Source organism: Centrocercus urophasianus, unplaced genomic scaffold (assembly GCF_019232065.1).
Source record: "Centrocercus urophasianus isolate 14NV4802_14NV808 unplaced genomic scaffold, USGS_Curo_1.0 seq_15, whole genome shotgun sequence".
Lineage (NCBI taxonomy): Eukaryota > Metazoa > Chordata > Aves > Galliformes > Phasianidae > Centrocercus > Centrocercus urophasianus.
This window is the reverse complement of record NW_024884697.1, coordinates 45,801,518-45,827,532: the sequence shown is the minus strand read 5'-3', so window position 1 is coordinate 45,827,532 and position 26,015 is coordinate 45,801,518. Positions and strand designations below refer to the sequence as shown.

Genomic DNA, 26,015 nt, shown 5'->3' with positions numbered 1-26,015 from the left:
CCCAAAGCGGGCCCGGAGCTCAGTACGCCGCAACCCCCTGCTCACGCCAGGCCCCGAACTCTCCCGAAAGCTGGGGAGGTTGCCATGGTAGCGGGAGCCAGGGAGGCCCGTACGGCGCGGCCTGGCTTGCCGCTACAGCCGCCCCCGGGCCGGGCGCCGGCGTAGCGCCGTCACGGTCCCGCCCCGGCCTCCTGCCCGCTGCGGGCGCTCGGCTCCAGAGGGCGGCTGAAGAGCGTAGTGGGGCGGCCGCGGGGCGCAGCTCGGTGGGCGGGAAGGCGGTGCCTGGTTACCCGGGGCATGTCAGCGTGCCTGGAAAGCGAGGCAAGGGCGGTTGTGTTAGCGAGCGGTGCAGCTGCGCGAGGCCCCGTTCGCCTCTCCCGCTCCTTTCTGTTCCTTTTATCTTACACCTTACGGCCTAATGCTCCTAAGTAGACCTCGGCGTTCCTCTGTTCAAAGGCCTGCGATAGTTGCCAGCAATTGGTCCCCATCACTGAGCAGACAGCCTGCCATAGCTGCTGTGCTGCCCTGCCTACGTGGCACCAACTGCAGCCTGCACGTTCTGGGCTCTGAAAGCCAGTCCTGCTCTTAACGTGTAAAAATGGCTCAATGGGAAAAAGTTAGCAAGGAGTCCCTGTAACAAATCATTTCCAGTAGCATCACAGACTGTGCTTACCTGCTCTGCTGGGCTGCTCTGAAAGTAATGCTGCCTATTTTGTTATGTTGGCCCACAAAATCAGAGGCTGATAGTAGTGGTAAGATCAGCTGATAGTAGTGGTAAGTTGCTCAGTGGGAGCAACTGAACCTTCCCACGAATATTCCGTTTTGTTGCCCTGTGACAGAGCGCAGCAGAGGGGCAGTCTGACCAAATGGCTCTGACATGAAAGTGCCAGTGAAGCAAAGGTGTGTCATTGCATTCTTCCACATGGAATAAATAGCACCCACTGGCGTTCATCAGCGTTTGCTGAACGGTTATTAAGACCAACAGTGGATCAGAGCCCAGCGAGGCAGCATGTTGTGGTGTGTTTCGAAAAGTGGCAACAGCAGTGCAAAAGTCAAGCCACGTTCTGGACAGCCATGCAGATTTTTACGAGTGCAGAATGCAGGCTGTTTATTGCTGTCAAAAATGCATCACTTATGGTGTTGACTATGTGGGGAAAAAAAGATGCGTTTTGTAGCTGAGAACTTGTTCTTCCAAACAGTGTTATTATGCTGTTTGTGTCTGTTGTAGTTTCCATGGAAATAAATAGGAAGCATTACTTGTAGAGCAACCTTTGTAAATTTCAGACTCTTACTGTATGTAAGACTACACAAAGCCTGTATTAAGAGTTCATCATGCATTTTGTACGTAGCACTGAGAGCAAAGTGAAATCCCACACTTTCTCTTATTTTTTTTACCTGTGCTTTGGTTTGTGAATTATTTTCAGTTCTTCACCTGTGAGAACCAAGCTCTTGATCAGCTATAGGACTAGCGGGTTTTTAGGAACCTTGTATTTGCAGCTGTGGTAAATGTAAATGGGAGCAATAAATAAAGCTGAGTGTGTTTACCAGCTGTGAAAAAGATTGGATGTTAATGACATTCATATTTCAGGAAAGAAATTTGTTTTTTTAATTGACTGTGGTGTTATTGAAAAGGGGCTAGATTGACAACCCAGGAAATATGTGTTCTATGTTAAGGGCAGAAGAGAGGATAAGTGCTGTTGTCCTTTGCAAATGTGCTTCAAATTTAACCCAGGTTAGCAGATAGCTTTTCATTGCCTACGTGCAGCTTGAATTTGAGTGGCTTCTCTTTAATTCTTGCTGAGTGTTAAGCTTGAGATCACCAGTATCAAGTTCCTTACTTCCCTGTGCTAGCACTTATGCTTTGGGATAATTTTGGCATATATCTGCATTGCCGCTGCCCTAGCTATTCTTTTCCATTGCCTCTCTCCCAGTTTTATGCTATTAGACTTTGATGAGTTGGATCAGAGGCATAATTTATGCAGCTGGAAAAACAGACTTTTCTTTCTTATATGAATTTTCTCTTCTGCCTTTTCACCCAACAGTATGATTGCCAGTACTGCACAAGACAGGCATTGGGAAACAGGATGAATGAAAACATGTCTTCTTTGAGAGGCAAATAGAACATGTCAATATTACATTGACATAGTAAACAACTATGCAGATTTGGCCTAATTCTTATTCAAGTCATAAAGTAAACCAAAGCAGAGGTAACTCTTTTTTCTGAACAACAAACTAAAGCTGTACTGCAGTGGTTAAGTGGTTATCAATGCAGCCTAGCCTCTTTTGTGACCTTCATGCATGTGGTTCCTGCTCCTCTTATTAGATGTAGACCCCAACAAGGCAAGAGGAATGCAAGTGGCCAGACTGCAGGTGAAGGTGAAGAGTAATGCCTTGGCTCCCTGCTGCTGCCTGAGCTTTCCTCTTCAGATTTCTGTTAGTGTTTCTTTCATGCCCCATCCCTGGAGGCATTCAAGGCCAGGTTGGATGGAGCCTTGGGCAGCCTGATCTGGTGGGTGGCAGCCATATTGGTGATCTTTAAGATCTCTTTCAACCTAAGCTATTCTGTGATTTTATCATTCTATGATTTATTTTTTTTTTTTTAGGATGAAGACTCCCATAACTCCTGTGTGGCAGAAGACAATCAGCAGTGCACAGTTCATGCAGGTTAGGATCTTCCCAGCTATTCCCTTAAGACTGCTGTGGGGAAGAAAGGAGAGGGAAGAAATGTCAATGCACACATAACTATCAAGATGTAACCAAAATTGGGCTAGGTCTAGTCACGCTTTGTGGTTGTTGACCTAGGTGAGTGATTATCTCCGTTCCATCCTGCAGTGTGTCTTTATCTAGTATTGGTATTTTGCTAGCCAAGTATCCACTAGAGTTAGATAATCAGTAGAATTTGAAAATGGGTTCAGCAGTTTTGTTTTTGGTTAATGTACCTTTCACGTGTGGAATCAATACTCAGATCCTTAAGGTAAGGAGCTGTGGTTTGTTATAATGTTCTTTTGCTCATTGTGAGGAAAAGTAGATTTTGAAGCAAGGTCTAAAGCTGGCTTTCCAAAACAAAAATCAAAAAAACAATTCCTACGAAGCCAATCTCCTGTCTTTTGGCCTGTTCCAAGCAGATAGCCTGAAGGATAGAGGGAATGCTTTGAAAGGGGACATTTTATATCTCTGGCAAAGAGAAGTATTTACCTCTGAATAGTGTGATGGCTGGTGCACAGTACCAGTCCCAAATTTCCAATTACTATTTTTTTTTCAAAGCTTTTCTCTGTCTGTCATGTTTCCATTCAAGTGGCTTCTTATTACTTGGAAGTGCTCCTTGCTGACAAGCAAAGAGGACCTTCTACTTCCTCCAAGTGCCTCTAATGGTAGAATTCTTGATAGCATCAGATTATTACCTCTCCTGTCACGCTAGCGTTACGCTGCTACATACACTGTGTCAGAAGCTTTTTAGGACTAAGCCATTCAGATAATGCACAGAACACATTTTGGCTGATGCGTTGGGATCGTAGAGCATATCATAATAAGCTAGTAATAAAAGCAAGAACAATACCAAATGCTAAGATTTTCAGTAGGAAACCAAGTAAGATATTTCCCGCTCTTGTGCTTTATGGTTTAATGAATTGTCAATTCAATGCTAACTTTAAATGTAATGTGATTTATAGGCTGGAGCACTGAATTTACATTTCACTTGGATGTAATTTTATCGAGCCATGCTTAATGATGCTAATTTCATGTAGATAATCTCTGCAGCCTGTTTCTACTTGAAAGAACAGAAGAGATTGATGCAAGGGTTCTTTCACTTTCTTACAGATTGTGTCTGTGCTGATATTTTTCCAAGGGCAAAACAGTTACCACTTGACTCAGAGGTTGTGGTGCCCCATTTGCAGGAGCTGCAGAATCCATGTGACTTACCACCTGTGGGTCAGTTTTCCCAGGGGTACTGGCCAAACCAATGTGAAGTCAGCAGGGACAGAATTAAGCACATTGGTAAGTTACTGTGTTACACTCAAAATCTAGTCCATGGGCAAAGAGGAAGGGAATCTTGCGGGAAGAACTTACTGTTAGTATTATTGAAACTTTAAGAGAGCTCTTTGATGTGCCAGGCAAATGCCCTGCAAGTTACAGGGACATGTTGCATTGCCTGTGTGGTCAGCAATCCACAACTTCACTCTATAGATGCAGCATCTGTTTTCTTAGTAGTACCATGTGCTGATAGAGAGCAATATAGGAATTCAGAGTAATTGCTGAGTAAACAAGCTGTATAAATAATAGTCTTCCTGCTTGTAGTCTTTTCTGTGTGTCTCCTCTGTTTCAGATTGGATACCCAGTAGTCCTGAGCCATTGTACACTCCAACGGGTTTGGAGATCACACCATCCTACCAACCTCCTGACAAGGGCAATGTCATTTATCTAGGAGAAGGTGAGAACACCCAGAGAAATGTTGCTCTAAGCTGTGGGTAGACTAAGCATCTGCTTTGATGCCAATATTTTATCTCCTTAGTGAACCAAATGCAAAGCCTAATAAAATCAATATAGTGTTTTATTGTTATTTTTAGCACTTCAGAATACATCCTTTTCTAATATATAGGGAAGAAAATTATTTACACAGAGGTCTCATCTACCACATATTCTGCTCATGCAGTTGTTTATCTCAGATGTCCAGCTCGGTTCAAGCCTTTGTATCAGCAACAGTATGAAACAGCTAGAGTGAGTTGGTTATGAAAATAAGAGTGGGAAAAGATTACTTAATGTCAAGCCAAAAGAGAAAATGAAAAATATGAGAGCTGTATAACTGCAAGGTCACTACTAAATTCTGTGTTGGGAGAAATTTTATTTACAGTTGTTTAGCTAAGATTTACAAAGAAAAGCCAGATTGAATCAGTGCTTGATTATAGTCTCCTAAATCTGGCAAAGATTAATTGGACAGAAATGAAGGGGGTTAGTTGTCCTGTACCTCCAACATTATTTGATTATCAGAGTGTTTTTGTGTTGGTTTTTGTTTGTTAGTTTCATTTTGTTTTGTTTCCTGTGCTTATTAAGTTGATACATTTGTCTTAAATGAACTCCAAGCTTCAGGCAGTTGTTGGTTTTGGCCTGAGTCCAATTGTATGTAGATAAGAAGGGATTGTAACGATTTTGCAATTCTAGGGTACCTGGTTGTGTCCATCAAATTTTCAGGCGTGCAGAACTGAAAGGTAGCTGACATTCTTCTTGATGTCAACACGTCTGTGAAGCCTCGGAATACGCTGCTAGAGGTTTTCAATATGCTGAAATACACCATCATTTTATCTAGAAATTCACTACTGCAGCAGCATGAGCATATTATCATGTACTAGTCTGTTGATATATTTGGTGTGGAGGAACACTTCAGGTAGCTTTCCTGCCTTTTGGAAACAAGGCTAGTGATTTCTGTTACAGTCTATTGCTGCTGACCTTAAAAAAAAGGCAGCTTTCCGCTTTCTGGGACACAAACCTCCAGGTTGGTGGCTTTGCCATCCAAATTTAATTTTTAAAACGCTGACATTCTCTGCACTGAAAACTCCACACGATAGGCCAGGCATCTCCAAATAGAAAATTTACAACGCCAGTGCCGCAGACTGATGGCATGTCGTGAGCCATCGCATCCTGAGGGAGGCAGCAGCTGCACTCTCCTGATTCCCACTGAATTTAACTTCAACAGGAACGGGGAGTTAATACCTGGCCAGGGACCATCTGCTGCTGAGCTCCTGCACGCCCTCCTAACATCTAATTTAGGACAGAAAAATGCAATCCTGTGGTGACATGCAGAAAAATCGATGGACTCTGATAGGCATCTCAGATTTTATTCCTACATTTCATTATGTAGCACTTGTCTGATACAGATGTTTCCACGAAGGCTTCGCTGGTTTAACTGCTTTTCTTCCTTCATGATAAAGAAGAGTTTAAAGAAGAAGTAGAGGGTAGAGAAACTGTGAATGGAATTTCAGCTATTCAGAAAGTAATTATTCAAACGGGTATCTGAACCAGCAAAACTAACAATTCTTTTCTAATGATTCAGGGAATTAAAAAGTCTTGGCTCTGCTAAACTGTCTTAAGCCATATTGTCAGAGCTTTTCTAAAACAACAGGAGAGTTCTCTGAGTGCAGCTCACGCTGTCTCATTCTGTGCAGTCATGCTGACTCTGCTCCTGCCGCAGCCGCCACACGACACTGCTGACTTCTGCAGCAGGATATCTGGGCTTCTGGCTTCCAGCAGAGAAAATGCATCTTCTTTCTCTACTTTGTGGGTACACTTTGGGGGTAGCAAGAAGTTTTGATTACTCCAGTATTCTTCACCTTGGTGGCAAAAGCTTTGCTGCTACATTGAGCACTAATACAGAGAAAGCAAAACAAACAAACAAAACAAAACAAAAAGAAAAAAAACTCTGAAAATAATTCTTACCTTCATTTCTAAAGAGAGGATCCTCAATGGATAAAATTATGCAAAGAATATTCTGGAACCTAAATAACTTCCAAGTCAAAAAATATGCTGATGGTGTATCTGGCATTTCTGGTTGTTTGGTTTTTTGTTTGTGTTTTTGTTTGTTCGTTGTTTTTTTTTTTTAAATGTAAAATACTAATGAAAGTTCAGCTGTGCATCTCATCTGAGGAACAGTGCACAAAGTAGCAGAATGGAGCAAAAAGAGAGCTGTTTTCAAACTACGCTAAATATGGTGTGAAAGCATCATTTATAATATGAAAGTAATTGCTCTTGACTTAGGTGTCATCTTTTTAACTTCTAGACTAGGAGAGATTTAAAAAGAAAGTCATGGCAGCAGTTGTCAACTTTCTATTGTTTCTGATGTTTGCTTTGCCTAAGGTCATGCAGTGACAGATTTTAGGCTGGCAGAAATCCATCAAGTTGAGTGGGAATGGGCAGCAAAGCTCCCTGCAATTTCTTCTACATTTACCTGAAGTATGCGATGAAGCTCGGCTACATGCAGTTGTCTGTTTCTAGAAGGAATTTTTAGAAAGATGCATTATTGCCTAAAATGACTCAGACTGAAATGAAATGCCTGTGTTCCACTCTCCCACTAGCTAACTCAGAATTGTATTTTATGTATTCCCAAGTGAGACGTCTCTCCCCTGTGAAACAGATCTTCCATCAGGAAGTGGACAATACACTCATCTTTGAAGCACGATTTGAGAGTGGTAATTTGCAGAAGGTGGTTAAAATGTAAGTTTGTAATCTTTTCCTCTTTTATTATAACAGAGTTATTATCAGAATTGTTATTACCTGTTGCCTGCTTTCACCTTCTAAGCAGGATGTTTCTCTGGGTTTGTCACCTATTTTACACAGTTGAATAAGCTTCAAGTGTAGTTCCAGATGGCCTTTGAATAAAATGATCTGATAGGCATTATGCAATACTGAACGATTTCTGTAATAGTCACCCACACAAATTTTCTTAGGCACATACTTCAAAACACTGTGTAGAGAGCTTATTTTAGAAGTCTTAGTTTTAAGTCCTAAGAAAACCAGCAGTTGCATTATTGACACACTTGATACAAGTGTGGAGGAAATAGGCATCTTCTCCTGGCAGCTGTGCAGTCTTTAAGTGATGACAGTGTAAATCAGCATGATTTGCACCAGATTGACTGTGGGCTACTTTCATGGCAGCCTGCATTGTTTGACACTGAATCATACTGCAGTGCTAACCAGCATCACAACCGTTTGCCTTCTTTTACCTAGCAGAAGTGAATTTGAATACCAGCTGACACTGCGAACTGACCTCTACACAAGCAGGCACGTGCAGTGGTTTTACTTCCAAGTAAGCAATACTCAGGCAGGGATGCCTTATCGCTTCACCATTGTCAACTTCACCAAGCGTAGAAGCCTGTACAGGCATGGTTTGCGGCCGCTGCTGTACTCAGAAGTTGATGCTAAGGAACACAACATTGGCTGGCGAAGGATAGGAAATGAAATCAAGTATTACAAAACCAATGTGAGTGAAGGTGGACGTCAGTATTTCTCACTCACGTGGACATTTCAGTTTCCTCATGACAGAGACATTTGCTATTTTGCCCACTGCTATCCTTACACCTACTCCAACCTGCAGGAGTACCTGGTGGCCATCTCTACAGATCCAATGAAGTCCAAGTTCTGCAAGACTCACATCTTGTGCCATTCCCTGGCAGGAAACACAGTACACGTCTTAACTATCACCAACCCCCCTGAAAGTGGCAAGGACACAAAGAGAAAGGCTGTGATTCTAACTGCAAGAGTGCATCCTGGAGAAACCAACAGCTCCTGGATAATGAAGGGCATTCTGGATTACATTCTTGGTAATTCAGGCAACGCTCATCAGCTCCGGGACACTTTTGTCTTCAAAGTGGTACCAATGTTGAACCCAGATGGTGTGATTGTGGGAAATCATCGCTGCTCTTTAAGGGGTCATGACTTGAACCGCAAATACAAATCTAAAGTGAAGAAATGTTATCCTTCAATCTGGTACACCCGAAACATGATCAGAAGGTAAACTCATTTTCTCTCCCCTTGAAATCAGTTATTTTCCTATTCAGGGTCTCTGTCTTAGTGTGACTTCTCTATGTCCATTTCTGATTCCATATTATTTATCTCTTTAGTACAAATTGATACAAATACTTCTGGTAAGAAAAAAAAAATCAGAAAAAAAAGTAGTGTCACTATTCCTACATTCAATGTTTTTCATCCACTACTGGTTACACATAGTTTTAAATAAGATTTAAATAATATCTGTTTACCTTCAAGTAAATGCTTTGGTATATAAGTCCTTAGCTTGAAAGAGATGGGTACTGCCTTACTTACTGTACTCCTTTTCTGTGAGAATTTATCTCTGTCTTACCATACAAAGACAGCTTGCACTTGTGAGTCCCTATAATTAGTATGAATTATGTGTTCTGATGTGCTACTGACCGTCACACTCAGCTAAGACAGACACATTTGTTATTGCTTCCTTCTTAGCTCCACTATGGATTTTCAACTCTCACCCAGAGCAGAGCCCCAGGCAACACACTGTGATGCCATCACATGTTTCCTGTAGGACTCTGCTTTGACAGGGGTTGGATGTCAGGGGTACAGACTGAAAAAAAAAACAGCAGTATGTCTACCTGGAAATTTTCTTTTAAAAAGCTAGTTAAGTGATAACGTGTTGCAAAATCATGGCACATCATAATAACTGATGTCTTCAGCTTGGACAAGGGAAAAACTATTCACATCATCATTCTGAGCCAGTTGATTTATCCTCCAGTGTTGTAATTGTACAGTGCGTATTATTCTGTACATATATGAGAGCAAAAGAAGCAGATAGGAATGATGGATTTTAGCTGCACAACATGCTGTAGGACACATCTACAGAGGTGAATGTATGTAACTGGACCTGAGAGAAGGACTAAAAGAAGGGAAAAAGGAGAAATGGCAGAGTGGGAAAAAAACAAACACCATATAATCAGGGAGGGACATTGAGGAAGCTGTATAGAAAACAAAAGCAAAACAAGCAACCATAAAACTGTGAACATCTAGTTTTGTGATGCCTATCTTCTGAAATTCATGAAGGTAAGTAGGCTATGAAAGCTTATGAACACAAGGATAAAGATTGCTGATGCATACTGTCATGCCTTCTTGCACAGCCAAGTGTTTAATCCTGGAGAAACTGAGCAGTTTTGCATAGTAGATGTTGTGCTGCAGTAAACTTTGTGCTCAGAATATGAAATCTTACCAATTTATTGCTCTTGAGATTAAACATGAGCTTCAGTGCATCTTACTGACTCAAATTAGTATTTCCGAGGTGGAGAGAAAAGCACAGTTCTAGCAAAGTATTCTGTGTTGTCCCATACTACAGAGTGATGGAGAAGCGTGACATTTTTCTGTATTGTGACATCCATGGTCACAACAGAAAACAAAATGTCTTCATGTACGGTTGTGAGAGAGAGCAGGAGCCAAAAGCACAGCACTTGTGTCCACGTGCCTTTCCACTCTTGCTGAGCAAGAATTGCCCAGATAAGGTAAGCAAATGTCAGGTTAGAAATGCAGTCAGCTGAAATTTCAAACATCAACAAGGATCCCTAAGTTTTCTGTAAGGATGTAACCATATTTGTTAAAAGGCTGTACTGTACCCAGTAAAATAATCTTCAAGTGGCTAAAACTAAGAATGGCAGAAGTACAAAATTGTGATTCCTTTGAAATTCCAGCACTCCAAAGTATATCATGCTAAATTATGTCATAAGGTTAGCATTTCTGAAATAATGAAGAAACCAAAGCGCAAAAATATGAAAGTAACACTATTTAATAATGTGAAAAAACTGGCATTAAATATTACATACTCGTATCTCACCTACTTATATCTACTATAATGTACATACAGTATTTTACAGAATTTTAATGTATTTTAATTTACAGAATTAAAAATAAGTAAACTAAAGAAGTTGAACATTTTCTCCAAGTTGAATCTTTCTAATTTTTTTCAGTTGCAAATTGTGTCAGAATGACCATGTTTTTGTAAGATATTTCAATCAAAAATATTTTTATTAGGAAATTACTGATACTAAAATATGTCGTTTTCCAGCAAGATCTGACTAAAGTAAGCTTCTTTTTGATCAGAAAGATGGCAAAGGTTCAATAAAAAGCAGTACACAAACGAACCTATTAGATGTGATTGCATACTTGCAGCTAATGTTGTCTTCCTGATATTAGTGATAATATGGTGGTTGTGAGCTCCAGATAGTTTGCATCAAACTATTGGTATTAACTCATGAGAGAAGAGCTATTCTGACTTCTTAGTACATTTGTATGTTGGTATACTACAGGATTTGTGGTAACTCACCTGAGCAGCAGTCCATATAAGCTCATTTAGAACAGTTCATACAGCTGCATGAAAGTTGTTTGAGAATTCTCAAATCCTTGAAGTAAATTAAGCTTCTAATTGAAGGCACCTACATCTCCATTATGCCAGTAATAATATTGATTAGTCTGAATATATTGTGCAATATTCAAGTATGGTAGATTGAAAACTCACAATTATGTATCTGGTAGATAGGATATATTTATTAAAAAAAAAAACATTGACATTATTGCACCTTCCTATTCAGTTGAAGTATTAATGGTGTGCCCATCTTCTAAGTTCTCATTTCCAGACTGCTGTTTCAGAGTACGTAAGAGCAAAGAAAGCACAGGTCGAGTTGTAATGTGGAAGATGGGCATCAACAACAGCTACACTTTGGAAGCCTCTGTTTGTGGCTCTAAGCTGGGTGAGACAATTCCCTGTAGCTATTGAGTAAATAATCATCAAACAAGACCTTTCCTTTTCCTTCTTCAGGAAAAATGGTAGCTTGAGCCACCAACCCCTTGTTGGTGTTCTCTCTTACTGGGTAGAAATGAATAATGATTGAAGATAAGATCTGGAAAAAATACCAAAACTGCAGTATTCACCTGGTGACTGTTCAGGCCACCACTATCATTATTACATCTGTACTGTTAAACAACAATATCGGTAAGTGGCAAATTAAAAGTGGAAACTAAAAATATTGGTATGGGAATTAGCTATCCGGAAGAAGATCCTTGGTAAAAATAAATACAGTTGATGTGGACAGTAATATAATACATAGTTAATCTGCTATGCGTAGATAGATTTGTCCATATAGGCAGCATGAAGATCCTTAATGCTATCTGTACAAAAGCCTAGCAGTCATAGACCTACTTCTAGCATCTGTCAGTGACAGTGAGTTTGCAGTCAGCCACTATGCTGGCACACCATAGCTAGCAGTCAGCAAGATGGCTGACGTTTCCATTTCTGATTTGCTCCTACTGATGTGCAGGCTGGAGACGAAGCACCCATTTTGATATCAAAGACTTTGAGTCAATAGGACAGCATTTCTGTGATGCTCTCTTGAACTACTCTGTGGATAATAAGGAGGTAAGGAAAGTCCCTCTGAGCCTTTTCCTCCTTCCTCAGTTCATCCTACTGTCACAAAACATAATCCTCTATGGGGATTACAGTATTTATTATTACAGTACAGATTTATTACTGTACAGATTTACTACTTTATTACAGATTTATTACTGTACAGATTTACAGTATTTATTATTACAGTAACAGTAAATTTGCTAATAGCTTTAATTGAAACATATGTGGTTTTCTTATCATTATCTGTGCCTGAAGGAGCATGAGCAAGTAGTGACACAGCAAGCTAAGGTGGGCTCCGCAGTCCTGAACTCTGATGCATTAGACTGGGATTCCAGGTAATTTAGAACTATTAAGATATTCCACGTATACAAACATATAAAATAATGTAAGTTCTCTGCATCTTGTAAGGAATGAATAAAACTTTCAGTTTTCTCCGAGGAAACGTGAGTTGGATCTACCTCATCTTACTTTCAGTGGCCAGGGTTTACAAGTCAAAAGCTGAGTTTCAAAACTGGTGCTGAAATGGAAGGAAATAAAAGGAGACACAAAATCTTAATGTGCCGTTAGAGAACTGAGAGAAAGCTCAGGGGGAACAAAGAACATGATGCCGTACGGGAGGGGTTGGAGGGGGAAAGCATGTGAAGCAGAACTAAAAGAAGGCTGAGCAGAAGTGGGAGACTTGGATAACCTGGATAAAACAGATCTCTTCCAATAACTAATTTTTCTCTAAGATGATTACGATTTTTGCAAGTTAGCTGTAAAATGAAAATATGGATCTGGCAGACAGGTATCTAAAAAACATATTTACATCTCTACAGAAAATCTCTATAGAAAATACCTGCTAGTGGTTAGAATGAATGCTGTAAAATACGGTTTGCAATCACCAAATCTAGAAATTAAATAAAATGATGCTCGTCTTTTACAGCAGCCGATCTTCTGACAGCTCAGACTCCTACGATATTGCTGCACACCGGCTAAAACTAGGTACTAAGGTATGCTATGAATTTTTATTGGCTGCTTACATTTCTGACCCAAATACCACTAGGGAATAATCGCTAGTGATTATTAGCTTCTATTCCGAAGAAGTCTGGTGTTCAGTCAGTGAGAATAATTAACAAATTAATTAGGTAGCCAATAATTGTGAAGTGCTTACACAATCTGTAGAGATAAAATCCAAATTAACAGTGCAGAGCAATATTGTTATTTAAAAGCTTAACTCAAATTGCCCAGAAGGAAGTGGTACAGTTTCAAAGACAGGCAGATCTCTACCAATCAGATTGTGCCGTGCAGCTGAGCAAGCAGATATAGGATAAGGGTGACGAGGAGGATGTCAACACTTAGCACAAAAAATACTGTGCAGTGATGTCAACCATACTTTGCAGACACTCCATTCAGTGTTCAGGAGTTGTGTTTTCCTCTTGCACATACAGACATACTGTATCACACTGCTGCTAAGCACTGTCAGCGTAAGGCTACCCCACCGCCTATTTCCAATTTGTAGGCAAATTTAGCTCCAGATTTTACAAAGTGCTTTCACTGAATGACAGTGAGACCCTTTATTTTCCTGAAACATTTACTTGCTGCACAAGAATGGACCCAAATCTTTCTGTCTTGTTTATTTCTTTGTTGTCTGTGATTGCTGTAATAATCCACATGATGTTTACTGTAGAGAAGCAAAACAAACTTTTGTGAGTGCATTACTTTTTTAGCCAACAATAATAATTCCTGTAAATTGTTACTTCCTGTTTATGTCACAGATACCGTAAACAACACTAAAAGGGGAAACCATACAAATAAGGTTGTGTACTAAGCATGAATAAAACTGAAGAGATACCCTGTAGCACTTATCAAAACATGCACATAGGCATTTCAGATGACTGGGTTGGTTGACAAGATGTATGACTTGGAGTTTTGGACCTAGTTTTATGACTGATGGAAAGAAGATGCAGTCAGATAAGCTCTGGTGTGTCTTGTTCGTGCAGAGCCCAGCAGCTCTACTTGTCCAGAGCCTCACTGTCGTCCATAGTTTAAGCAGTGCTGCCAGCTTTTGTACCTAAGGAAGATGAAATGCAGACAGGCTCACCCAGCCCACGCAGGGGCTAGTAATTTCTGATGTAGGTTTTGTGTGAGTGGTGCTGACTTTCAGTGTTTACCTACAGCTTGAAATTTCTGCCCTGTGCTAACGAGCCAAATAAGAGTTTCTACTACTGATGCAAATGTTGTTTCCAGGGCTGTGTTGATCATGGGAAGTCGAACATAGTGGGTCGTGTGAAGTGTCCTGCACAGTACAATAACTAATAGCAGAGGGGTAGTGAAAGCACACAGAGGAGGAGGGAGTATTGAGAGATTTTTTTTCCTAAATATACTCTCCATCTTGTCTGGTCGTATAGTATTACTTTTGAGATTCAGTTTGTTCACGTGTGAGTGATAAATCCACACAGGAACATTTCACTGGACTGCATATAAAAAAATAAATCATTCATGAGAACTTCAGAATGAAATTGGTAAATGGACCCTGAAGTTAGCATCTTCTGACTAATGCCAAGTATTGTGGACTTCTCAGTGCGTCTCAGCCTTTCATGTTTTCTTACTCCCCCTCCTCTCATCAGGCTGTGCTTGTGGGATGTGACATGGGGCTGGCATCTCATGAGAACCATGAAAAGTATGCCTAAAACTCAGGGCTTTTCCAGGGCGTTTGATAAAAATAGCCTTGTTTGTGTCAAAAAGCCCATCATGCCAGTCATTGGGATTGATTCCTGTTTTTTTTCTGATGTCCCTGAGCACTGTTTCCTTGTGGTCTATAAATGGCATAAATAAAGCAAGTCACACTTGTTTGCCTAATGCCACACAGCTGCACGTTGAGCTGGCTGCCACGTGATTCTTGTGTAGTTTATCACTGCTTCTTGCAAAACACCCATGTTTGGTATGCTTCCCAGGGATTGTGATTAAAGGCCCTATATTTACATTTATCCCAGTGATAGAAGAGATGTGTAAATCTCTTGTGATTTCAGGGACTTTCAAACTCAGAAGTAGAATTGGAAGTGTGTAACACAGTTTAACTGCAGTAGAGACAAGCACAGAAGACCACTGCAGAACATTAGGGTATCACTTCTCATCATTTAGGTAGACTTGCTTGGTAACATGCAAAAAAGAAATACCCAAGAACAAAGCAAGACAGGAATGCCTGGAATGCCTAATTCCAATACAGGAATATTTGGTAAAGCTTAATTACTTCAGTGTCTGTACCTCAGGCTTTACAATGGTAGTCTGCTGCCGTTGGCTTTGCATGGCAATAACTATAAACACCTGTAGATGTGGCAAAACTGTTAGCTAGGTAGGGCTGCAGTAGATCCCTTCCTGTAATTTATGAAACAAGCGAAGACTTATGTATCCCATGTACATATTTTCATTGTATGATAGTAGAGCAAAGCACAGTGAACAAACACTGTAACAACAGTAAGATGTACTCAGAAAGTAACAGTAGTTTATCAAATGACTTTGAATGAACAGCTCATCACAGTTCTTGCAGCAAATTTCTTACTTTTATCCTCTCATGATTTTGTGTTATCCTTTGTGGAACCATTTCAGTGACTAAATTAATCTTATTAGATCAAAATCCCCGTCCAGCCTGGCCCTGAAGTTCTTTAAGGCATTTGGAAAAGGTGGTTAATGGAACACCACAGGTACAGTAGAGGTTTTGACTGAAATTCATGCTAGAACTTTATGGAGCCCTCAACTGCACTTTTTTAATGTTCAGCTTGGAAAACTACGTGGCCCTCAGAAGTAAAGCAGAAGCACTGCTACTGTTGCCTGTTGCAAACTGTCGTTTGGAAAATAATCATATTAATGTTTCGATGACTGATAGTCTCTTTGTGTACACATGTTATAATGCTGGCTGCTTTATGAATGTTCTAATTAGTTCAGTAGATATTCAGTAGATTCTTCTTCAATACATAGAAGCTTTTTGTATTTTACGCCTTTCTTCTCTTCTAGAAGCCCAGACATTGGAAAAAAACAAAGCAGTGGCAATTAGTACTCCTGAGAAACCCTGTCTCTCCAGGTTCCCAGACTAAAAATAAACCTCCCAAATAGAGTAGGAAGTGAGGTCCCTCGTCAGTATAATATGTTTGTGTCCAGGTTCATAAATATTTGCTGAGCAGAACAAGCATAAGGAATTCAATCTTGAAAAGCTTGCTTACACATATGCCTTCTGGCACTGTGATTATCGTGTTTATTTACAACTTTTTCTTCGTAACTATAATATTCCCTCATGAATAAAAATGTTACATCCTATTTCCTGTGCAGAAAAAAACCAAACCATCAGGAGATCCCTTTAGCAGCACTGCTAAGGACAGAAGTCATGAAAGCAGAAATGTGAGTGATTTTCATCCCAACAGAAACATGCTGTCTTCTTTTTGTGACAGACTGACTGACATGTGTGTGACTGACTGAATGACAGACTGATATATGACAACTTAATTCAACCACTGTAACTCTGAATGAGCAATTTTGTTACCCACAGTTGCTGACCTAGAACAGTCATTGTTTCTTTACTGACAATTGTATCTAATTTATGCCACAGATTTTTATGGAAATATTAACATGAACAAGTCTGAGACAGGAAAAATCATAAAATTCTGTCTCGTGGATATATTATTTGATACATTTAAATTTTTTTGTCACAGAATATGCCTTGGAGCTGGAGCCTATACCAGCTCCCCTTCAGTCTCCAAGATCACTAACATACCACTCACTCAGCTCCACTCATCTCACTTTTAGTATCGTTGAACAAGATTTTTGCTAAGTCCAGTAAAATATTTTCTGTTGTCTTTCTTGTTTAATAGAGAAAAAGGTAATTGTGAATTCTAGGAAAACATTTTTATTTAACAATGGGAATATTGCCAAGCTCCAAGTCTGAAATACTCATGTTGGCAGCATTCATAACAATGCCTTATGCCCCTTCCTTGCACTTAGAGGTGGTACTGAGCACATGTATAGCTACATGGCCCAGCTACTACCCTATGGAATTAATCTTTTTTAAACATGTTACTTCTCCATTACTGTTATTCAGCATCATACAGAACCATTTAGAAAATGTGATATTCATTACAGTTGGCAAACACTTAAAAGTCCTAACTAAAACAATGGTGTCTAATATAGCATTCCTACTTCCCCAGAAAGAAAACTAATTCTATTTTTAAATGCTGAGCACCCAAAAACTTAAAATGTGAGCAGAAAGTGCTGAGCTTTTGAGCTTTTAGAAATCAGGCCAACCACTGAAGTGTCAACTTGCCTTTTGCCCGGAAAAAAAAAAAAGAGAGAGAAAAAAAGCCTGTTGCATATTGACCCGTTCCCTACTACCAATCTTCCCTGTCTTAATTTAGTTGTATTCTCCCAGAACAAGCCATCAGGTGGCTGACTTATTAATAATATGCTTTTCTCATTCATTCTGTGGGAGCTTATTAATAATTTGTTTGTTTTTCTATTCTGTCTCACAGTCCCCAGGCACTGAAATTCAACACAAGATATTTCATGAACTTCACCCAGTAGACAAAGGTAAACATTATATATTTATTTTACTTCTAAAAATCTCAATTAGTCTTTTTTTTTTTTTTTCTTTTATAAGTCTAAACCCCAGGAAAGCAAATAGATAAATACAGGTCCTTTGGCTAGGATTTCACTTAGTACCTGCTTTTGGAAGAGCTCATTTTGCTTTGTTTTAAACTATCTTCATCACATAGTTACATTCATCTTTACTGATTGGGAATAGTCTCACTGGAGAAAAAAAAATGAACTTGAAGCTCAACTTTAAGAGCAGAAATTTACATATTTAACGAACAGTCTTGCAGTGTCCTGAAGGCAGTTTTTTTATGTAGCAGTTACACAGGGAAGGGGGTTGGTAGATTTTCAGGTAGGGATTTAATTAAAAACATTGCTGAGAACTGAGTACTGAAAATCAATGGAATTTGTTAAGCTTAGTTTTCAAAGTTACCCAAAAAGCAATGACACAGTCCACTATCAGATACTCAGAAACACACAAAAACAAGTAAATCTATGAAGAAAGTAGTAATGTAGAAATGCCCCAATTAGGAAAATTCTTGGCCTCACCTCACAGTGCCTCACATGTCAGCATTTATTGATTTTCCTTGTTGTTTTTTAATATATTCCAACAACACCTCAAAGCAGTGCTAACTGCAGCATAATGTCACTTTTTTTTTTTTTTTTCCCCTGCAGCTCATATTATTAGCTCAATTTTGTGACGCTGTTCATACATTTCTTTCTGGTTATGACCTCTCCTGCACAGTTAAATAAGCTGTCTGAAATATTCTGAGAATTACAGAAGGAAATAGAAACATGATTATTTTTTTCACTGAAATAAGAGCTTTGAAATCTGTCCCAGAAGCAATGTCAGCAAATCATATAAAATAGTACTTCAGGCATTATTTTCAAGAGCAGAGCTCTAGAACTGCTCAACCAGGACCGGATGAAAAAAATACAAGTTACCCACATTATCAGTGTTCTAATATAAAACTGTGAGTTTCAGAAGTTCACATGGAACTAGTACACATCAGTTGAACATAGGAATGTGAGTATATATTATTTATTCTCTAACTATACAAAGGATGTTGAAATTTAGTCTCAGGACAATGAGTTGGCATTCATAGAGTGATCTTACTTTGCGTGCTGAAAATCTAACAATGTCTTTCAGTAGCAGTAAGTTTTGGCAGTGACTTTGTTCTTGTTTCTGAATTCCTGTCTTATTTTTCTGTTGGTTGTTTTTGTATGTTTGTTTGTTTTTCCAAAATGTACAGAGCTATTCTACGCTATTAGACTACTTTGTTTTCGTCTTGGATAACTTAATCAGAAAACAAACAAAACCAACCAAATAAAAAGTACTGTGGTAACTGAAAGCAGACAAGCATTGAGTTTATGAAAAGGTTTCTGGGAGAACACGAGTTTCCTGCGCTGCAGAGAGAGGACATGAAATATAACTCCCTTTTCCAGCTTCTAAGTTTGGGCACAAATAACTGCAGCAGTGATTGACTTCTGCAGCACATGCAGTGTCTGTGCTTTTGAACATTATGACTATCAGGGTTTGCCTGCAAAATAGGAGACTGATAAAGAACTTCTGTACAGATTGCTGTTCTTACAGTCCTGGGAGACTTTAAATCACTTTCTTCCCGGGCTGCAGCTGTTCCTACCTATTATGTATTATGCCCAAGGGTAAAAATTAGATCACACAGATCACATTCTATCTAGGCTTTCCTGGAACTGGGTTGCTTAGATGAAAGAAAAAAATAAATCCTGTCTCTTAACTGCCTTGTTATTTCAGTTTTAGACCTGGACTGCATCCCAGAATCTTTTTCTCCTACTGTTTTTTTAAGAAATGTTATAATTAGCAGGATGTGTAGCGAAGGAGGATGCTTACATGTATATGAGAGAAAATAATTTCTAGCCTAAGGGTTGCTGCGACTCAGGTACTTTCATCTCACCTGTGCTGGGCCTCTGTTCAGGTGCTGTCTGAATGCAGTGGCACCACCAGCCTGGAGGCTGCCATGCTGCTTTCAGCTCCTCTGGCTGCTGTGACTGGCATTTCTCATGCCCCAGGGCACCCTGTTCTAACTCAGCCACGCTCCTGCAGTGAATCCTAGCAGCTGAGCAGCTCACAAGATGCATTATCAGTCAAGATTAACCAGATGGCACCACCTCTTCTCTCCCATTGTCATCCACATTGCTTGACCAGCGTGGCTTGATGTAGCAGTGGAGATGTTTGCGAACATCACACATAGTACAGCCATGTGCGTTGCTTCCTGAAGTGGTTGGGTAGCTGTCAGCCTCTATGGTAGCCTAGCATGAGAAACAGCTGTTACTTTTTAATTCAGTTCAAAGGATTCAAACCTGCACTTCCTTGTAGTACTCCATGAGTCCCACTCTCCTTAGCTGTGGGTTTCCTTTCTTCTCTCACTGTTCAGTAGAGCTCTAGACTTGCAGATATTGATCAGAGAATCACAGTCAGGAAAAGAGAAACACAAGAAGGAATACAGGAGGCCATGAGACTTCACTAGCCTCTCTCCATCCTCATGGTCCCTGCTCTGAAGACTGTTTATTTCATTGTCATGTGAATAGCCAGTGTTTGCTTGCCTTAGAGCAGAGACTAGGACTGAGGGCACACTTCAAAACAGAGCTGCAGGCTTACCAAAACAAAATAATCATGTTGCCTTTGGCATTCTCACTCCCTGACGTATAGTTTTATCCATAGTAGAAGCATTTCGTTTGGAGCAGTGTGGAGTGTTTCCATCCCAAAATAGACTTTGGCAAGAGATGAAGAAGGGGATGTGGGGATGTGAGCTAGAATCAGTTCATTGTGAAGGAAGTCGTAACCCCCACAACTCGCCACCCTGAATCTGGATGTTAGTCACTTGATTTGATGTCCATAGATGTCTGCTTACAGTAACTTTACTTATTGCAATCTGTACAAAGCACAGCCATCTCTGAATCTGAACTGGCCAAGACAGAATTTGGGTGATTCATTTTGTTGTTATTTTTTGAGACATATGACATGCACATTGAATATTTTTTCTTTTTTTCCCGATTTTTTACAGTTAAATTGCCAATGACAGCCTCTACCAAACAAGTAGGAAAGTATTTCAGGTAGGAGATTATTTTCTGTGAACTTTTAATTTTTTCACAAGCTGTAGTGAAAGAATGATCGCAAGCTGATTTCTGTCAAACTCATCTCCTCCTTTTCATACTCCTCATTTTTTTTTCATTCACAAACTAAGACAGCTGTCTTCTGTCACTCCATTGCACGGTGGACACTTCAGTCAAAGGTGATGCTAGACAAGAAGAGAGTCCTTCTTACCTAGAGCACCAGACCCCCTCCTTTAGCCTATAGCCCTTCTTTCATCAGCTTTGCTGGAGTGGCAGAGAGAGGCACAGGCACTGATCTGATGCTTTGTTCAAAGAAGGGATGATTTCTGCTGCCTTGGGAGAGAGGGAGGAAGGGAGGGAATGCATTGTCATGCAGCCAGAACGAAACAGTGAGAAGACAAATGCCCAGTGAGAAAACAAATGGGTAGGTGACACTGATAGCCCAAAACAGACATGTACTAATTGTTGTACATTTGTTTAAAACAACATTGTCATGGTTCTGTTACATAGCTCAGTGCTAGACATTCCCTTTGCTTTTAGGGTGTGTCAATTTGACAGTGAACAATGAAGGCAGTACCCTATTGCAAAACCTTATGGCAGTAATAGTGAGTGTTCGTTCCTTGGTAGAACAAATGTTCTGTACCTTCTGTACACTTGGCTGTTGTTTAGTAACAGTCCAAAGTGGAATTAGCTGGCTAGTTAGGCAGCTGCAGATCCTGACAGAATTGCCCTGTAAATAAGGCAAATCAGTTTGTTAATATTAAATAATTTCAAGGATCCCTGCTTGGCACCTTTCAGCTCAGGCTTTTTTTACACATACTTGAAAAAGTTAGGCTTTCAACTGACAAAAGAGAGAAGAAATGTCTTGGTGTCTTTCTTCTGTAATGGCAAGGTATCCCTCTGCTGCTTCTACAATGGGTACTTCTGCCTGACTCAGAAGAGATAGTGGTATAAGGGCTACATAATGTTGGCACTGGTGTCCTTAATGCAGTGTGATGGCCTTGTGGTTCTGTAAAATTTGAAATGCAGTACATTACTTCTTTTTTTCTCCTGTGATTCTTAGGAAATTTATTCTATTAAATTCATCAGGTGAAAGTAGCAGGAGTTTTACCTGTAATGATTTTGTCTTCTAGGTCGTCATCTTCATATATATCTTGTCATGAAATTGTATGGAAATTAAATATCTTTTTGTCCTTATCTCTGTGTGTTTTAGCTCTGAAAGACTCATCTGTAATACTAACAGCGATTGTGAAAAGCCATCTGTGCCAGAGGAGCCAGGAAAAAGTGTATTTTGTGACATAATCCTATCCAGAAGAGAAAATTTCCATTCATCCAGCTTTAATTTGATCTCTCAGAAGACAAAGAAACATAATGGCAAAAGTGTCTCCAACTCTTCACAGAAGACATTTCAGTATTTTAAAGGTTTCTCAGCTATTGTTCTATTCCAAAAATACTGAACAATAGGATTTAGTAAAGCAGTAAGACAGATGGTAGCAGGCAGTAGTAGAGCTGGAAAACTCCTTTGTGTGGCTGGCATTCTATGGAGGATATCAGAACTGGTTTTAATGGAGCTTTCCAGATGAGGCACTGAATGGCCAGAGTGTCTTTAACCTCCTTGAGAACATGGAAAAGAGTTTTTCCCCATGGAAAAGAGTTAGAAAAATCTCAACGCAGTGGTAAGGGATAATGCCTCTGACCCTGCATTACTCTCTTCCTGCAGTTACTGGAGATAAAGGAATGTAAAATCTGATTCTGTGAAATGTAGGAAATGCTGGAGCAGTAGAAACAGGTTCCCTGCCTAAGGCTGAAGCTTTTATATTTTAGTACGAGATTTTGAATTATGCTGTGGCTCTCCTTCAGTAAAGGAAATGTTTCTCCCACAGTACCACAGTATCATGTGAAACAAACCAAAGCCGTGTAATTTTTCAGTAAGTAGTAATTCACTAATAGTTGATGCGGATTTGTTTTTTCCTCCTTTTTGATTCAGGTCATGACCATGGTGCAAAGAGCAATTCAAAAAAGGAAGAACGAAAAACAGGGAGGCTCTCCTCAAAACCCAGAAAACTCGAGAAAAAACAGGACAGCAAGACAAGCTGTAACGTTTGAGAAGAGTAAATCCTGCCAGGCACAAAGCGCATCACAGTTCTCCCTGCCCTTAGTGCCTGAAGCAGAGAACAGACAACCTGCTGCAAAATATCCGGATGTGTTTTGGAGCCCCAGTTCTTCAGCGAAGAAGGGCACGTGAAAGAGTCATCTATATGATTTACTTAAACAACTCCCAGAACTTTGACTATGGATTATGGCTAGCAGTGAGGGAGCACAAAACCCGCAGAGACAATAAATTCCTCTTGCCCTTTTTTTCTGAAAAACTGTTCACACACAGCTGGCTAATGGGCTTATGAAGTTTCTCTTACCATGTGAAGAATTATCCCAAATTCTAAACAAGTTTATTTGGGAGTGTCTCCTGAGTGTAAAGCATCATTTGTACTAAACTATACATACTGATTCTGTGGGGCAATCTTCACTTGCAGAAGGAGCTGCATGAATAGCTGAGTGTCACCCATTCACCTCAACTCTATTTGGGAGTTTTCCTAAGATCCTAAAGGAGAGGGATTATTCACTGAGCAACTGAAGCCACCATTCACTGATTATAAACCATGAGAATCATTTTCCATTTCACCAACAAATAAATTCTACATGGAAAAGCATTTGACATAAAATCTGTATACAAATTCTGGAATTCCTTGCTAACGGATGTTGTGGATGTGTGGATGTAAAAAATGTGCATGGATTCAGGTGGACATGTGCCTTAAAAATCACCACGTGGAGTTTTTAAATAGATAGGCTGCATATGGTTTGGGAAATGTCCTCAGCTGTCATGAGTGAGAACAGAGGAAAGTGCTTTGGAAATGTATTGTGCATGTTCTGTTTCTAGTCCTTGCTCAGCATCCACACAGAATCAGAGTCACCTAGGAGACAGACTACTGTGAAAAGTGGTCCCTTGTTCTAAGCCAGTATGGCCATTCATGTGTCCTTATGTATCTGGGTAACATTTTACTCATTATAGTCATATGTCTGCATGGTTTGCATTGTCTTAAGGTGTGCAGCACTGTACAGACATCTGGAAGAAGAGATGAAAAATATGCTTCTTTAAGCAGGTACTAAGTTTTGTCTCCTTTATATTGTGTGGTACTTAGGATTGTCCCTTAAGCAGATTAGCAGGCTTCCTCACTCTACCTCATCTCTGTCTTTACTGCGTACTCCGTTGTAATGTGTAATCACGGCCATCAAGTTTTTAGCATTTGAGAGGAGCTGAGCTAGAATTGCCAGTAATAAATAAATAAAAATAAATAAATATTTTTCTCTTCAAGAAGGAAGAACTGGCCACATCTGATATCCAAAGGGAATAGGATTCAGCCTCACAGAGTCCTAAATTCAGCAGACATGCAGACAACACAAAGCCATTTAGCTTTGCACTACCATGGACTGAAGTCCAAGACAAGGTCTTAGTTTCTCAGTTGCCTCACCATGATAGCTATAGGAAGAGAAGCATACACTTGGTTCAGTTTCACTAAGATTTATTTCTTTTTAGTTACCAGCAGATTACAGACAAGATAAAATTTGTAATATTATCATTTCTTCCAAATAAAAGGGATTTACAAACAGTGTGGAAAAATGTTAACTCTAACCTCTTTTCTCACCAGCCTATGAACTCTCACAGTAATCCTTCAGGTAGATGACAAAGGGGCAGTACTCCATATAGCTGAGAAGTTCTTCCAATAACATAATTCAAATAAGACAACACAGTTCTCCTGTGGAGATTCCCTTAGGAATCGGTACCAGGGTCATTCCCAACTTCTGAGACTCTAGTATACTAGAGCTACTTTTAAAAGTAGCTTACTTTTAAAACAGCTGCTAAAATAAGCAAAACATTTGAAAGTCCCAGGTCACCCGTGCTTTACTTTCGATTGTTACTGTTAATGAAACTTTTCCTCCACACAGTCTTCCAGCCACTCTGCCCCAAGCCTGTAGCATTGCCTGAGTTTGTTGCGGCCAAAGTGCAGGACCGGCACTTAGTCTTATTGAACTTCATCCCATTGGCCTCAGCCTGCTCAGATCCCTCTGAAGGGCCTCCATATCTTCAGGCAGATTGACACTGCCTCCCAAATTGATGTCACCTGCAAACTTACTGGGGGTGCACTCAATTCCCTCATCCAGGTCTCCATTAAAAATACTGAACAAGGCGGGCCCCAGCACCAACCCCTGGGGAGCACCACTCATGACCACAAGCTGGATTTAACTCCATTCACCACCACTCTCTGCGCCCAGCCATCCAGTCAATACTTAACCCAGCAAAGAGTATACTAACCCAGACCATGAGCTGCAGCTTCTCCAGAAGAATACTGTGGGAGCAGCTTTGCTGAAGTCTAAGTAACTACACCAACATCCTTTCCCTCATCCCCCAGGTAGGTCACTCAATCATAAAAGGAGATCAGGTTAGTCAAGCATGACCTGCCTTTCATGAACCCAAGGAAGACCATCCTGACTTAAAGTACAGATTTGCTTTATCTTAAGGATACACATACAAAGATTTGTATAAATGTTAGTTCTTATAACAATCAGATAGAATTTGGGTGTATGGAGTCAGAGAGCTAGCCAGGAGACACCTGTAAGATGCCCAAGGGACAACGATGCATCGTTGTCTGCACAGCCTTGAGGCACCATCTTCCACTGCCTGAAAGCCTGGAAGGAGAAGGAAGTGAAAGAAAAAAAGCTGCCAGAAAGACAGCTGAAGGTGTGGAAGGAGTCCTCCAGAATAAGGTCAAGAAGAGTCTGGACACTCTCAGACATATGGTCTGATTTTTGGCCAGTCCTTGTGTGGAGCCAGATATTGGACTCAAAGATCATTACTGGTCCCTTCCAAATCAGGATATTCTATGATTTTATGATTCTAGGGCAGCTACGACTAAGGACAAGTCTTGAGACAGAGGCTGACTGGACCTCTCCCTGCTGGCTGCCTTACGATTCCAGGAGGCATTATAAGCACCAGAGCCCAAGGCCTTGCAGGGGAAAAGACAGAAAACTCCTCAGGGATCACTGAGGAACAACCTGCCATCAGTACGCAATCTGGAAACCAGTTAGGGCCCGAAAGATGCCACATTCCAAGGGTAACATTGCCAAATGCTAGATTTATTACCCTGAGCAGGGAAGAGAAGACCAGACAGATAGAGGCATATGCAAAGACTAAAGCCAGGACGCATGGCCAGGTTTCACGCTCATGAGGGCTGAGGTGCAGAAGATGGGGAGGGTATCAGCCACCCCCTGGAGGACAGTGGCTCCAGAGAAGTGCTGTGACATGACAAGCATGGCCTGGTTAGCTGAGAGAGCAGGTCCACTGTGGCAGTCATCCTGACTGGAACTGAGGTTTCACTTCAGCGGTCTCTGCCCATTCCTCAATTCC

The 26,015-nt window shown here is 40.4% G+C and overlaps 1 protein-coding gene across 1 annotated transcript; it reads left to right on the top strand.

Moving 5' to 3' along the window:
• The first annotated feature begins 297 nt into the window (after window positions 1–297).
• AGBL3 (AGBL carboxypeptidase 3) lies at window positions 298–23,262 on the top strand. Its single transcript, XM_042816292.1, is given in 17 exon segments — window positions 298–321; window positions 2,604–2,664; window positions 3,817–3,993; window positions 4,322–4,426; window positions 7,071–7,200; window positions 7,714–8,496; window positions 9,842–10,004; window positions 11,120–11,246; window positions 11,814–11,911; window positions 12,158–12,237; window positions 12,828–12,894; window positions 16,208–16,276; window positions 17,401–17,458; window positions 20,506–20,554; window positions 21,768–21,976; window positions 22,542–22,624; window positions 22,626–23,262. Coding segments are annotated over 17 exon segments (2,457 nt in total). The 3' UTR covers window positions 22,800–23,262.
• Window positions 23,263–26,015: the final 2,753 nt, after the last annotated feature.